Source organism: Grammomys surdaster, unplaced genomic scaffold, assembly GCF_004785775.1.
Source record: "Grammomys surdaster isolate TR1022 unplaced genomic scaffold, NIH_TR_1.0 543, whole genome shotgun sequence".
Taxonomy (NCBI): Eukaryota; Metazoa; Chordata; class Mammalia; order Rodentia; family Muridae; genus Grammomys; species Grammomys surdaster.
The window spans coordinates 1,242,643-1,255,087 of record NW_021604962.1 but is presented as its reverse complement, the minus strand read 5'-3'; the positions used below and the strand labels follow the sequence as shown (position 1 = coordinate 1,255,087).

Here is a 12,445-nt window from a genome sequence, read left to right as displayed (position 1 = left end):
ATGCAGAATCTTATCTAAATAAATTGGAGCCCCATTTTCTAGTCTAGGACACCGACATGTAGCAGACTGCCTGTAACTTTGCAATTTTGATTGTTCCAAGACTAGCCTTAGCCAGGTTCCAGCTAGGGAAGCGACCTTAGAGACGTAGGGCCTTGGGCTATCTGTAACTAACTTTAAATGTACCTCATACTGAAAAATGGAACATAACAGTTTCTTACAGCTACTCTCAGCTGCAATGCCCTGGCCAGTGACCATGACGGAGTAGCATTTCGCCAGGAAGTATTCTAAACCTAATAATCCTAGTGATAGAAAATAATAAACTGAGCAGTGTAGGGAGATCCCTCTGGTATGCTTGTGTGCATTTTTCACTGAAAGATTTGGCAGAAAGGTGGCAAAATGAGCCTGCCATTCGATGATTGACTTCTGATGCTTCCTCCCCACGCTGGAATGTAATCTCTCGTGTTCTCACAAGGACAGCCTTCAAATGATAGGTGAAACTTTTGACTGAGACCACCTTGGGGTTTTTGTTTGCCTCCATTGCACACATGATTCTTTGTAGAGATCTAGATCGTCGCACCTTTCTTTCTTTCTTTTTCTTTTTCTTTTTTTTTTTTCGAGACAGGGTTTCTCTGTATAGCCCTGGCTGTCCTGGAACTCACTCTGTAGACCAGGATAGCCTCGAACTCAGAAATCCGCCTGCCTCTGCCTCCCAAGTGCTGGGATTAAAGGCGTGCGCCACCACTGCCCGGCTCATGTCGCACTTCTTTCAATACTTCTGTGCTACAAGCTTTAAGTGACTGGTTCCTGAAGTTAAAGCCTCGGCTAGAAAAATTACTCAAGTCATCATCCAACAGTCTTTTAGGGCTCTCTGTGTCTTGTACAGGTTTGGTGTTACTACTGTTGGAGGGTTTTTCAACGTGAGAAAATACTGGCACCTCAGGTTCCTCAGCTACCATAAAAATATTTGTGAGGCAGGCCAGTCTCTAGCGCAAAGCGTTCAAAACGTCCACTCCAGAGACTCCTACCTTGAACCCTGCTGTCCCTTGCACACAACTTGAACGAATCTCAGCTTTGTACCCTCCTCGTTGCACCCAGACACCCCGGACTACGTCCAAAGCACACGCCCACCTTCCGGGAGAGCACTGCAGCACGCACGCGCGGATCCGCTGGGACGTCACCTCGGCGACCAGTAGTGACGTCAGAAGACGCGCCTGATCGAGGTTTGCCTGGATTCTGCGGGCGGGAGTCCTGCCCCTTGGAGCTCATGGTGCGCTGCGGGTGTGCGTTGTTGAGAAAGGTCCGTGTCCAGGGGTCGTCCCCCAGCTTTGGTGTCTCTCGCCGCTCTTCCCCTGGGTTGTCGTTCCTCAGTTCCCGCTGTCCTGGGAGAAGACTGTGTCTCTGTGACACGCTTACGCCTGTTTGGGATCCAGCTTTAGGGAATTCCTATAATATTCCCCAAAGCACATGGGAGGATATTTGGGATACCTGCCTGCGGTTTCGACACAGCATTACGGTGCACGTGCCGTATAGCGGCTTTTTGTTTGTTTGTTTGTTTGTTTTGGTTCTCATTGTTTAAAAGAGTGGCCATAACCTGCTTTTATACATTTCTCCTCCTTTGTACTGCTTTTAATATCTTTCTGAAGACTTTTTCTGGAAGCCAGAATGTGTACTTGCTGTGCCTCGTACAGAGATTTTACGTCAGTTTTTATGTAGTGCCTATCTTAGAATTCATTTTTATAACAATCTGCAACCAACCACTTCGATTTAAAAGAAATCACAGTGAGCTAACTAGCAACGGTTTGTGAAAGCTAGAAGTCATCTTCTATACATAAGCTTTGTAAGATAAATAGCCCTTATAAATGAGAGTCCCTAATACATGTGACAAATCTAGAAAAGAAAGAAAAAGCCACACATTGAACACAGCTTTAAAAGCCTTTACCGAGAATATCTCAGGGGTCAATCTTCACTTTTTTTAAACCCACAGATAATTTTGATACCCAAAAGTACTGCAGGTTACCAAAAATGCAAATATTAACTTAACTGCTCTATAATTTGAAAGCCTGGGATTAAGACACAAGAGCTTTGTAAGAACATACTTATTTAGTGAGGGAAACTAAATATACAGTACCAGAATGTATAATACAATATCTGAGGAAGCCTGCAAAACCAGAGAGAGTCAATGAGAGGGACATTCCAAGGATGCTCAGATCATAAAACCATAAGCCATATTTTAGTTGTATTTGAGGATACACTGAAACTCTGACACCAGAAAATGGGTTTATGATAGAAAGAACAAATGATAATTTACACAGAGGAGTAAGCATGAATCGAGTGGCAGGGAGGGTGGACAGTGCACAGAAAAGAACTGTAAAAATGACAACCATCCTGGTGAGATCGGGGGAGGGCTTTGGATCCAGCACTTGAACTTAATTATTATTTCGTAAGCAGGAAAACTCCAAAGTCACGATCGTTTCTAAAACGATCGAGTAAAGAGACACAGACGTCAGGTTCATTTAAGGGGGAAAAACGAAGCTCTTGGCTCATGGTGGCAGATTAAGAAGGAATGATGAGACACTGAAAGACCATTTGGAGTTAACAGTCAAGGATCTAAGGAGACAGTGGTCCTGGAAAGGAGTTAGGTTTCTTGGAAAGCAAACATGACAGTAAAAAGCCATCCATTTGTTCAATCTTGGTGAGCAGAGAAGCCTTGATAGTTATCTGAGGGAATAGCTTTTTGTTGTTGCTGCTGCTGCATTTAAAACATTCTGTTTTGAAGGGAACATCCATTCAGTGGATACCCACCAGGTTACTCATTTTAAAGGGTTTCAAATGTAAATGGAAGGCATTTCTGCTTTCAGTTGTTTTAAACTATTAAAAACTTAACTTTTTTCTGGGGGAGAGTTACTAGTACCTACTGAGATCACCCTGGAGAGAAGGTTTAGAATGAAAACAGGAGAAAAGGCAGAGACCTTGAGGCTAGGTGAAACAATTGATCATTGACGGAGAGAAGATGGGAAAGAAGGTAATGTAAGAAAGGAAAGGGCTATACAAGCTGGGCAGTGGTGGTGCACGACTTTAATCCCAGCACTTGGGAGGCATAGGCAGGTAGATTACTGAGTTTGAGGCCAGCCTGGTCTTCAGAGTGAGTTCCAGGACAGCCAGGGCTACACATAGAAACTATCTCGAAAAACCAAAAAAAGAAAAAGGGGGGGGGGGGCTATACAGTGCTATGCAGACAGCTTTGATTCTTTCCTGAAAGAAGCCTCAGTAGAATGAAACTAGAACCTTTTACGTTAATCCAATGTTTGATGTATAAATATCCTCTCTCTTCTCTCTCATTTTCTTAAGTATGGAAATTTCATTGATAACCTAAGAATCTTCGCCAAGGGAGGAAGTGGTGGAATGGGCTATCCTCGTTTAGGTGGAGAAGGTGGAAGAGGTGGAGACGTCTGGGTTGTGGCCCGTAAAAATATGACCTTAAAACAACTTAAAAACAAATATCCTCAGAAACGGTTTGTGGCTGGAGGAGGAGCAAACAGTCGGTGAGTGCTTATGGGATGGTTCTCAGCTTCATGAAAGTCAGACTCTTCTGGGGAAACCAGAATATAGAACTTTACTGATAACCTGTATTACTTTCTGTATTCTCATCAAGGAAAAATCTAACTTGACTATTTTGGTGGCTTTGACCTTTGTTCATTTATTCTCCCTGTGTCCTTTTTGCATTTCTTCCTGGGAATAGATGTTATCTGAATCCCTTCTTTGTTCCAAACTTACCTTGGGCAAAATTTCAGTAATGCCCCAGCCACTCCCCACCATGGAAAGTCTTTCATTTATAGTTATTCCACCGAGATATAACCACTATTTGCTTTGACTTGACTTTTCTAATACATTTCTGTGGTTTTACAAATGTGATTATGTGTTTATGTATAGAGTCAAGCATGAAGTAAAAAGATAACATAGCAAAAGTATTTTACAATGCCTCCTTTTTACTTAACCTTTTTAAGCCTAAAGTTATTCAGAGAGCTATGTATCACATTGTCAGAGTTAACATTTTATCACTTGCCAGTTTAGGTTAGTGTTGGTACTATTCTTTTTTTATTGCCAGAGCCACAGTGTTTTAATGATATCCTGTGTAGATGCTCTTTACATGTTTAATTTTTTGATAAATTCCTCCAAGTGGAGTTACTGTTAGATTTTACCAGCTTATTTTTATGTAAGCAACTTTAAAGTAGCCAATTAGCCTCTTCTAACTCAAATACTGCCAGTTATGGTCAGCCTTTTAGAAAAGTGATATTTGTTAGACTTGCTAGGTCTTTGTACTTGACTTGTATTGTAGAAATCATCTTTGGATTTCAGATATATAATATATCAGTTCACGTCAGGTTGGAATGACTTAGTGATTAACTTAGTAGTGACTTATTGCCATTTTTTATAGGACACGTTAGTATAAAATGTAATAAAATAAGAATAATCATTTCTTTTTAATATTTAGCCTTTTAATATCTGTTTTAGTGATAAGGGCTGATTGTTAGTCACCATTGTAAATCATTTAATTTAGTGGTGTTCTGTTGTGTTTTGTAGAGTGAGTGCACTGAAGGGCTCCAAGGGAAAGGACTGTGAAGTGCCGGCTCCTGTGGGTATCTCAGTGACTGATGAAAACGGCAAAGTGCTAGGTGAGGCCTGGCTTTTATGCTTGTGACAGACGAGCACATTGTCCAAAGTTAATGCAGGAAAGCAGAAGAGCTCCCTAATGCGTGACAAAAATGCTCTTCAGTATTAAAACTACATTGTTTTGTGCATTGGGAGACCACACACGTGGAGGTCAGAGGATGGTTCACAAGAATCAGTTCTCGACTCCTATCCTCTGGGGTTTGGGGATAAAACTTAGGTCATCAAGGTTGGTGACAAGGGTTCACACACAGCCATTTCACAGAAGAAAGGTTTTTAACGTTTACAACTTTAGCTACTAGCTTATTAAAGATTTTTTTAAATGTATATAAAATGTATTCAAAAATGTACTGCTAGATTTAAGATGGCTTTAAAGAGGTAAAGCTACTTACTTGGTTTTAAAACATATAATCAATTTTCTTTTAGCTGTGTACAAATTGTTTTTCTGGAGTCAGTCTTTACTTGCCTTGTGTCCATGGTAGGCAAACACTTTACCTCCAAGCCAGCCCTAGGGAATTGCTTTTAAAAGTGTTTTGTTTTTTAAGAAATTTAATCTTGCAGTTTAGCCTTTTAGATTTTTAAGTTGGAATTTCTTGATATATTTATGCAGCAAAACAAAACATATTATTAGTTTTATTTATTAATGTTTGTTGTCTTTCCTCTTAAAGGGGAACTCAATAAAGAAGAAGACAGAATTCTGGTTGCTAAAGGTGGCCTTGGTGGTAAATTACATACAAATTTCTTACCTTTGAAAGGCCAGAAGCGAATTATTCACCTTGACCTGAAAGTTATAGCTGACGTAGGCCTAGTAGGGTAAGTATCACTTATCTTCTTGTAGTATGTTCAAGCAGATAGTTCAAGACTACAAAACCCATGTAAATAATCATCTTGGGCAGTAAACATTCCTAGTTTATTTAATTTGTACGTTAGTACTTTCTGCTAAAAATACAGCTGACCCTTAAAAATTTAAGAGGTGAGGTACAAATTTCATCACTATATTCCTGCAATAAAAAGTCTGTATATATTTTCTTTTCTTTTTTTCTTTCTTCCTTCCCTTCTTCCTTTCCTCCCCCTCTCCCCTGGCTGCCCTGGACTTGTTTTATAGACCAGGCTAGCCTCAATCTTCACAGTGATCCACCTGCCTCTGTTTCCCTAGTGCTGAGATTAAAGGCATGCGCTACTATGCCTGGCCAAATTTTAAGTGTTATTGCTCTATGATCACATAGGATACAAGGAGTTATTTCAGTCTCTTTGGATTAGTAAAGATTTGTTATGGGTCAAGGGATTTAAAGCTTTGTGCTGCTAAGTAGAATGTACGTTCCTTGGTGTTTGAGTGAAACACTCAGTAAATGTCTGTTAAGTCCATTTGATGTATGATGTGAATTAATTCTCACGTTTCTGTGTCCAGATGACCTGTCTAGTAGAGAAGAGGGGGGTTGAGGTCACCTACTATTAATGGATTGGTATTAATCTGTCTTAAACCCAGAAGTACATATTTTATGAAATTGGGTTCCCCAGCATCTGGTGCATACATATTTAGCATAGAGATGTGTCTTGGTTAGTTCTTCCCCTGATCAGAATGAAGCACCCTCTTTTATTTCTTCTGGCTAGTTTTAGTTTGAAGTCTGTTTTGTCAGACACTAGGACAGTGACTTCTATTTGCCTCCTGGTCCCATTTGATTGGGGTACTTTTGTCGATCCTTTCAGTCTGTGCAGTGCTTATCTTTAAAGGTAAGGTGTGCTTCTTGTAAGCTACAGATAGATAGGTATTGTTTCTTCATCCGTTCAGTCAGTCAGCCTGTGTGTTTTGATGAACTGAGAGCAGTGATATTTAAAGTTATTACTGAAATGTGTGTGTTGGGCGGTCATTGCATGGTGGTTTTGGGCTTGTTTGTGTTCTCAGTGGTGATTCATGACTTCATATTTTCTTCCACGGTCTCTCTGCTGTGCTCATTCCTCTCATCAGCCTCAGTATTACTTCCTCAATTCTCTTTAGGCTTTGTTTGTTGGATATAATGTGCAGGGCTGTTTATATCATAGAAAGTGTTTCTTTACCCTTCAATTCTGACACATAGTTTTGCTGGGAATGTCAGTCTAGCCTGGCCATCACAGTCTCTTAGGGCTTGGACTGCATTGCTCCAGGCTATTCTGGCCTTCAGAGTTTCCATTGAGACACCAACTGTTATTCTGTTGAGTTTTTCTTTACATGTGGCTTGTGTATTTTCTCTTGCAGCTTTCAATATGCTTTCTTTGTTGTGTATACTTAGTATTTTATGTTGTAACTATGATATGCCATGGAGATTTTGTTTTCTGGTTTTGTTTATGTGTTCTGTGTTTCTTATATTTCTATGGCTTGTTTCCTTAGTGTGGCAAAGTTTTCTTCTATTATCTTATGGAAGCTCTAGCCTATGCCATTGATTTGGGATTCTCCTCCCTCATCAATACCTGTAATTCGAAAGTTTGGCATTTTTTATGGTGTCCCACAGTTCCTGTGTTCTTTCCTCTCTCACTCTTCTCTCTCTCTGTGTGCATGTTTTAATTTTTCATATTTCTTGCCTGTTTTGTTTAATTCCTTAACTTTATCTTCCATTCCTGATTCTTCCCTCTGTTTAATTCATTCTACATTAAAGGCTTTCCTTTTAGTTTATGAGTTGAGTTGCTGGGTTTTCACTTCCATCTTCATTTCTGTTTGATCTTCTTCTGAGTCCTGCATTGTCTTACAGTTCCATCAGCTTTATGTTTGGGTTGCCTCTTCTTAATTCCACTGAGCTGGTTGTATTTTCTTTAAACCCAATTGAATTATCTGATGAAGCTTATGATTGTTCTTTTAAACTCTGTCCTGGAGTTCATCTACATATTTCTCATTGATAAACATTTCTAATGGACTAGTAGGTTTTGGAGTGAAGATACTGGCTTGATCATTTTGTATTGTTATCATTGATATTTTTGCAGTGAAATCTATGTGTATAGGCTGTTGTTGGTTTGGGCATGTGGACTTCGCTGATTCTAAGTCTGATATAGGGTAGAAAAGAAGATGTATGAATAGGCTGGGCCTGCAGGCTGGAATGGCTTGAGTGGAATAGTCAGTCAGATGAGCAGAGTGGACTGGGGCAGTATACAAGATGTGCCTTTTGGTGTCTGGATTGACGGGGGAAGGGGAGAGTAGATAGGACTAGATAGGAAAGTTGGAGATGGCATGGGAAGTTGTCGGTTGGGGTGGGGGGGCATGTCAGATGACTGCAGAGGAGAACAGACTAGCCTGGGCTACTGGACCCAGGCTACCTGTGACTGGCTGGGGAGAAGGCATGAATGAGGAAGTCAGTGAGGCTCACCAGGCTAGACCCTGGAGAAGGTCTGGCTGGGTAGAGAAGTTAGATAAGTCACAGAAGGAACCTGTGGGTGGTAGCATGTAGGACAGATCATTAGGAAATATTTTTAAAGTGATCCTTATTTTTAATTCTTATGCTTAATGTTTATGTTTAATACTTAATACAAGATGGGCCCTTCAGGGAAACATATAAAGTCAAAAGCCTTTAAAGTGATCATATTTAAACCCATATTTACTCATATAGAAACTTATTACAGTAAAGAAATTAAAGATGCAAAGAGTTAAGATAATCACCATATTGCTTTTTGGTTTTCAATTTTTATTTTATGTGTGGGTGTTTTTCCTTCAGGTATATCTGTGTTCCACTGGTATGCTTGATATCCTTAGAAGCCAGAAGAAGGCATCAGATCCCCCAGGACTGAGATTGTACATAATGTGTATTTATTACGACTTTTTTTTTTTTTTGCAGAAAGAAAATAAAAGAACAATTTAGCTATTCTACCACTCTAAATATCAGGGACAAGTATATATCTCTCCAGTTATGTACATATTTTTATCACATTTACTTGTGTTTGTGTGTATGTGTGTAGACATGTAATTGCCACAGCACATGTGTAGAATCAGAATAATTTTCAGGTGTTGGCTTTCTTCCTTTACTATGCAGATCCCAGGGATCAAACACAAATTGTAAGACTTTATTCAGTGAGCCATCTCAGTGGCTTCTCGTTGGCTCTTATATACATATTTTTCCAAAGTTATTTATAATTGCAACAAATTAGAAGCAATATGAATGTCATTAGAAAGCTGGCTGGATAAATTGTGTATTAGCCATTGGAAAATTGTTCTTAGTGTCATGCAGGTTAAAAGCAGTCAGTAGATTATGAAATATTCTTCAAAAAAAATCAAGGCATGTTTTACTAGTCAAGGTTCTCTGAGGAACAAAACTTATAGAATCCAGGGCAAAGGACTGTGTTCAATGATGCTATCTATGTACATGGCAGCAGAAAATTCTAAACTGTAGAAAAGAAGCTCTGTGGGACAAATGACCCAGTTTCTTTAAAAATAAATTGCAAAAGAGAAGGAAAATGGAAGGTAAGCATATGTGGAAAAGATTTCAGAGCCACTCCGGCGGATTATAATTTCAGTGCTTTATTTCAGTTGTATCCAAATAACCAGACTTTAAAAACTGGAGAACCCTAAGCTAAAACTGACCAGAATGCTTCCTCTCTAAGGGCTAGCTTTCATGTAAACAGACAGCACAATGTAAGCTTCCAAAGGAGGAAGGCAACCCAGTCTTATCCAGCTATGATGCTTATGAACTTATCAATAACCAGCATAGCATCATGACCCTACGGGTGCAATAGTGACACATACACATTGGCAGTAGCCAGAACGTCTCTGATTGGACTTAAGACAAATTTGACATATCAGCATGTGGGAGGCAGAGGCAGGTGGATCTCTGTGAGTTCCAGCCAGCCTAGTCTACATAGTGAGTTCCAGGGCAGCCAGAGCTGCACAGTGAGACCCTGTTTGGAGGGGGTGGGAGAAGAGAGATACCATGTCTGGTACTAGAAACCTAGCTACCTACTATATGTATGAAAACATACATACAGGAATATTGTACGGGTTGAGCAGATTTGGGAATTTGTGTGAGCACACACACATGCATACAATAACAATGAAATGAGAGACTATAGCTGGGTGGTGGTGGTGCACGCCTTTAATCCCAGCACTTGGGAGGCAGAGGCAGGTGGATTTCTGAGTTCGAGAGTTCGAGGCTAGCCTGGTCTACAGAGTTCCAGGACAGCCAGGGCTACACAGAGAAACCCTGTCTCGAAAACCCAAACCAAAACAAAAAAAAAAAAAAAAAGAGAGACTATGAATTTGAAAGAGAATAGGGAGGCATATATGGAACAATGTGGAGGGAGCAAAGGTAAGGAAGAAAGGTCTTAGTTATATTATAATGTCAAAAATATGAAAAAGTAAAAATTAAATAAAAATGGTATTGATAGTATATTAGTAGTAATTGAAGCTAGGTGATTACCACACTAGTTATTTGTCTATGTTTGTAATGTTCACAATCCACTCATCATTAAGTCATGTTTTGTCAGTGTTTGGCTAAAGATAGTGAATTGCAGGGCTAAAGAGCTGGCTCATCAGTGAGTTGCACTGGCTGTTCATCCAGAGGATCGGAGTTGAATTCTCAGCATCCAGACGGCTGCCCACCACTGTCTGTCACTCCCAGGGTCTCCCCTCTTCTGGTCTCAGTGATGATCAGACACACATGTGATGCATAGGCATACAAGCAAGACACCCTACACAGAAAAACAAATTAAGAGAAAAGAGAGAGTGAATTACAAGGTCTTAAGCTTTAAGAATTATTTTTAATTGCGTGCATGTACATGTGTCTGTATGGGGGTGAGTCCCGATCGTGTGGAGGTTTGACCTGTCAGATTCTTCTGAAGCTGGAGTTACTATAGGCACTAGTGGGCCACCATGGTGGATGCTGAGAATGGACTCTGCCTCTGCAGAAGCTATGCAGACTCTTCTTAACCCTTCAGCTATTCTCTTCAGCCCTGAATTTTTATTTAGTTGTTTACCTAAGTTAAAAAAGAGGTACTTTACTCTCTTAATTCTTAAATTCATACTTTTACTTTATTTATAAGTATATTTTTTCTCACTTATTCCAAAATTGTTTTAAACTTAGAATCTTGTGGAGAGAGACTGAGGAATTAACTCTTATGCTTCTTGAATGTAGAGTACACATTCTACTATTGAGGTGTAATCAATCCCTGTATTCTAATCATAGTTCCAGAAATACTCAAGAAATCTACATTTGGGAGGGGGAGGGCTTGGAGGCAGGGGCAAGCAAATCTCTGTGAGTTTGAGGTCAGTCTGGTCTACAGAGTTCCAGGACAGCCAGGATTATACAGAAAACCTTGTATCAAAAAAACAAAGCAAGACCGGGGGGGGGGGGGGTCTTTATGTAGCCTGGTGCTCCTGGAACTCTATAGACCAGGGTGGCCTTGAACCTACGTCTGCCTCCCAAGTGCTGGGATTAAAGGTGTGTGCCATCACCACCTGGCAAGATATCCACTTCTTGTCAGAACAGAGTCCAAGAATGGAGTCAATGAGAATTCTGGGTGCTTGTGAGAAAACTCCAAGAGAACAACAGTCTTGTAACCCAGTTTCTTCAAAACACCGAACTATTCTTGGAATGTGTCTTCATGTTCCTTCCAGGTGTAGCCGATAGGAGAGAGTTTTCTTCAGCTGTTATTATCCACAGGCCTCTATGGAAAAACGTGTCTGCCACATGTGACTTAGTCTTGTGATTGAGCGTCTTGCTCATGTGAATTTTTTAACCCCCAGGTATAAACTTCCTGATGTTCTGAATAAAATTGGCTATTGTCCGAGACTTTAGTCCACCTCATTTTTAGCCCCTGCTCCCCCAGGTTCACACCACCAACTAGAGTAGTAAACACTTGAAATGTTGAGTATTCAGAAACATGCAACTCATTCTGATTTTGTAAAATGCACATATATAATGTATTTCAGATTCCCAAATGCTGGAAAATCCTCCTTACTAAGTCGGGTTTCCCATGCAACGCCTGTGATTGCAGATTATCCATGTAAGTATTGTTAGTATTCTGTCTAAACTCCACCTCCACAGTTACCTGGCAACAGCCAGGTAGGCCTGCTCACTATAAAAGGGGCTGCCTGCTCCCTCCTCTTTCTCTTGCTCTCTTGCTCTCTTGCCTCTAGCTTTCCTCTGGCCCCTCGCCCCTCCCCTTCCCCTTCCCCTTCTCTCCACATGGTCATGGCCAGCCTCTACTTCTCTCTTCTTCCTCTTTCTTCCTCTGCCGTCTTCTTCTATTTCTCTCCCTCCACCTTGGCACTGAATAACACCCCCCCCACCCCGAACCGTTTGGTCTGGTGTTGTCTGTTCTAAGCTGCACGGACGTCTAGTAAGTATAATTGGTATACTTTAATGTGTGAGGTAAGTTGTCTGTGCATAAGACTAATACAAGTCTGAGTTTAGCTTTCATTTGACGGCTTTCAGCAGTTAGAATCTATGCCTTTCTTTTTACTCTTTCAGATCACTTCAGTCCTCACAAAAATTTCTTGTCCTTATTAGGAACATTGCTGCATTTTTTTCTCTGTTGCACATCACTTACTTGGTTACTATAGGATGTTAATGCTACTTAGCTCGTGTTGCACATTGTGATAAATACTGGGAAGACAGAGATAAGCGTTTTTACTAATTTTATAAGGATTTTTCTAGGAACCATATTAGGCTATGCTGCTAGAAAAGCTGGTAAGCAAACCTTACCAGCAATGTTGCGACATTAATCACACTCAGACTAGGGAGAAAAGAATGTGTGTTTGTGAGTGTGAATAGCATTGATACATAGATACACGGAAAGGCAGTGTTAAAGTGTGAATAGCACT

At 40.4% G+C, this 12,445-nt stretch overlaps 1 protein-coding gene across 1 annotated transcript in view; it reads left to right on the top strand.

The window, feature by feature from the left end:
- The first annotated feature begins 1,194 nt into the window (after window positions 1-1,194).
- Window positions 1,195-12,445, top strand: part of Gtpbp10 (GTP binding protein 10) — a 20,236-nt gene continuing 8,985 nt past the window's right edge. The window contains exons 1-5 of the mRNA XM_028781767.1: window positions 1,195-1,297; window positions 3,349-3,542; window positions 4,582-4,673; window positions 5,337-5,481; window positions 11,552-11,625. Coding sequence (XP_028637600.1) covers window positions 1,265-1,297; window positions 3,349-3,542; window positions 4,582-4,673; window positions 5,337-5,481; window positions 11,552-11,625 — 538 coding nt within the window. The 5' untranslated portion in view covers window positions 1,195-1,264. The remainder of the gene's footprint in view (window positions 1,298-3,348; window positions 3,543-4,581; window positions 4,674-5,336; window positions 5,482-11,551; window positions 11,626-12,445) is intronic.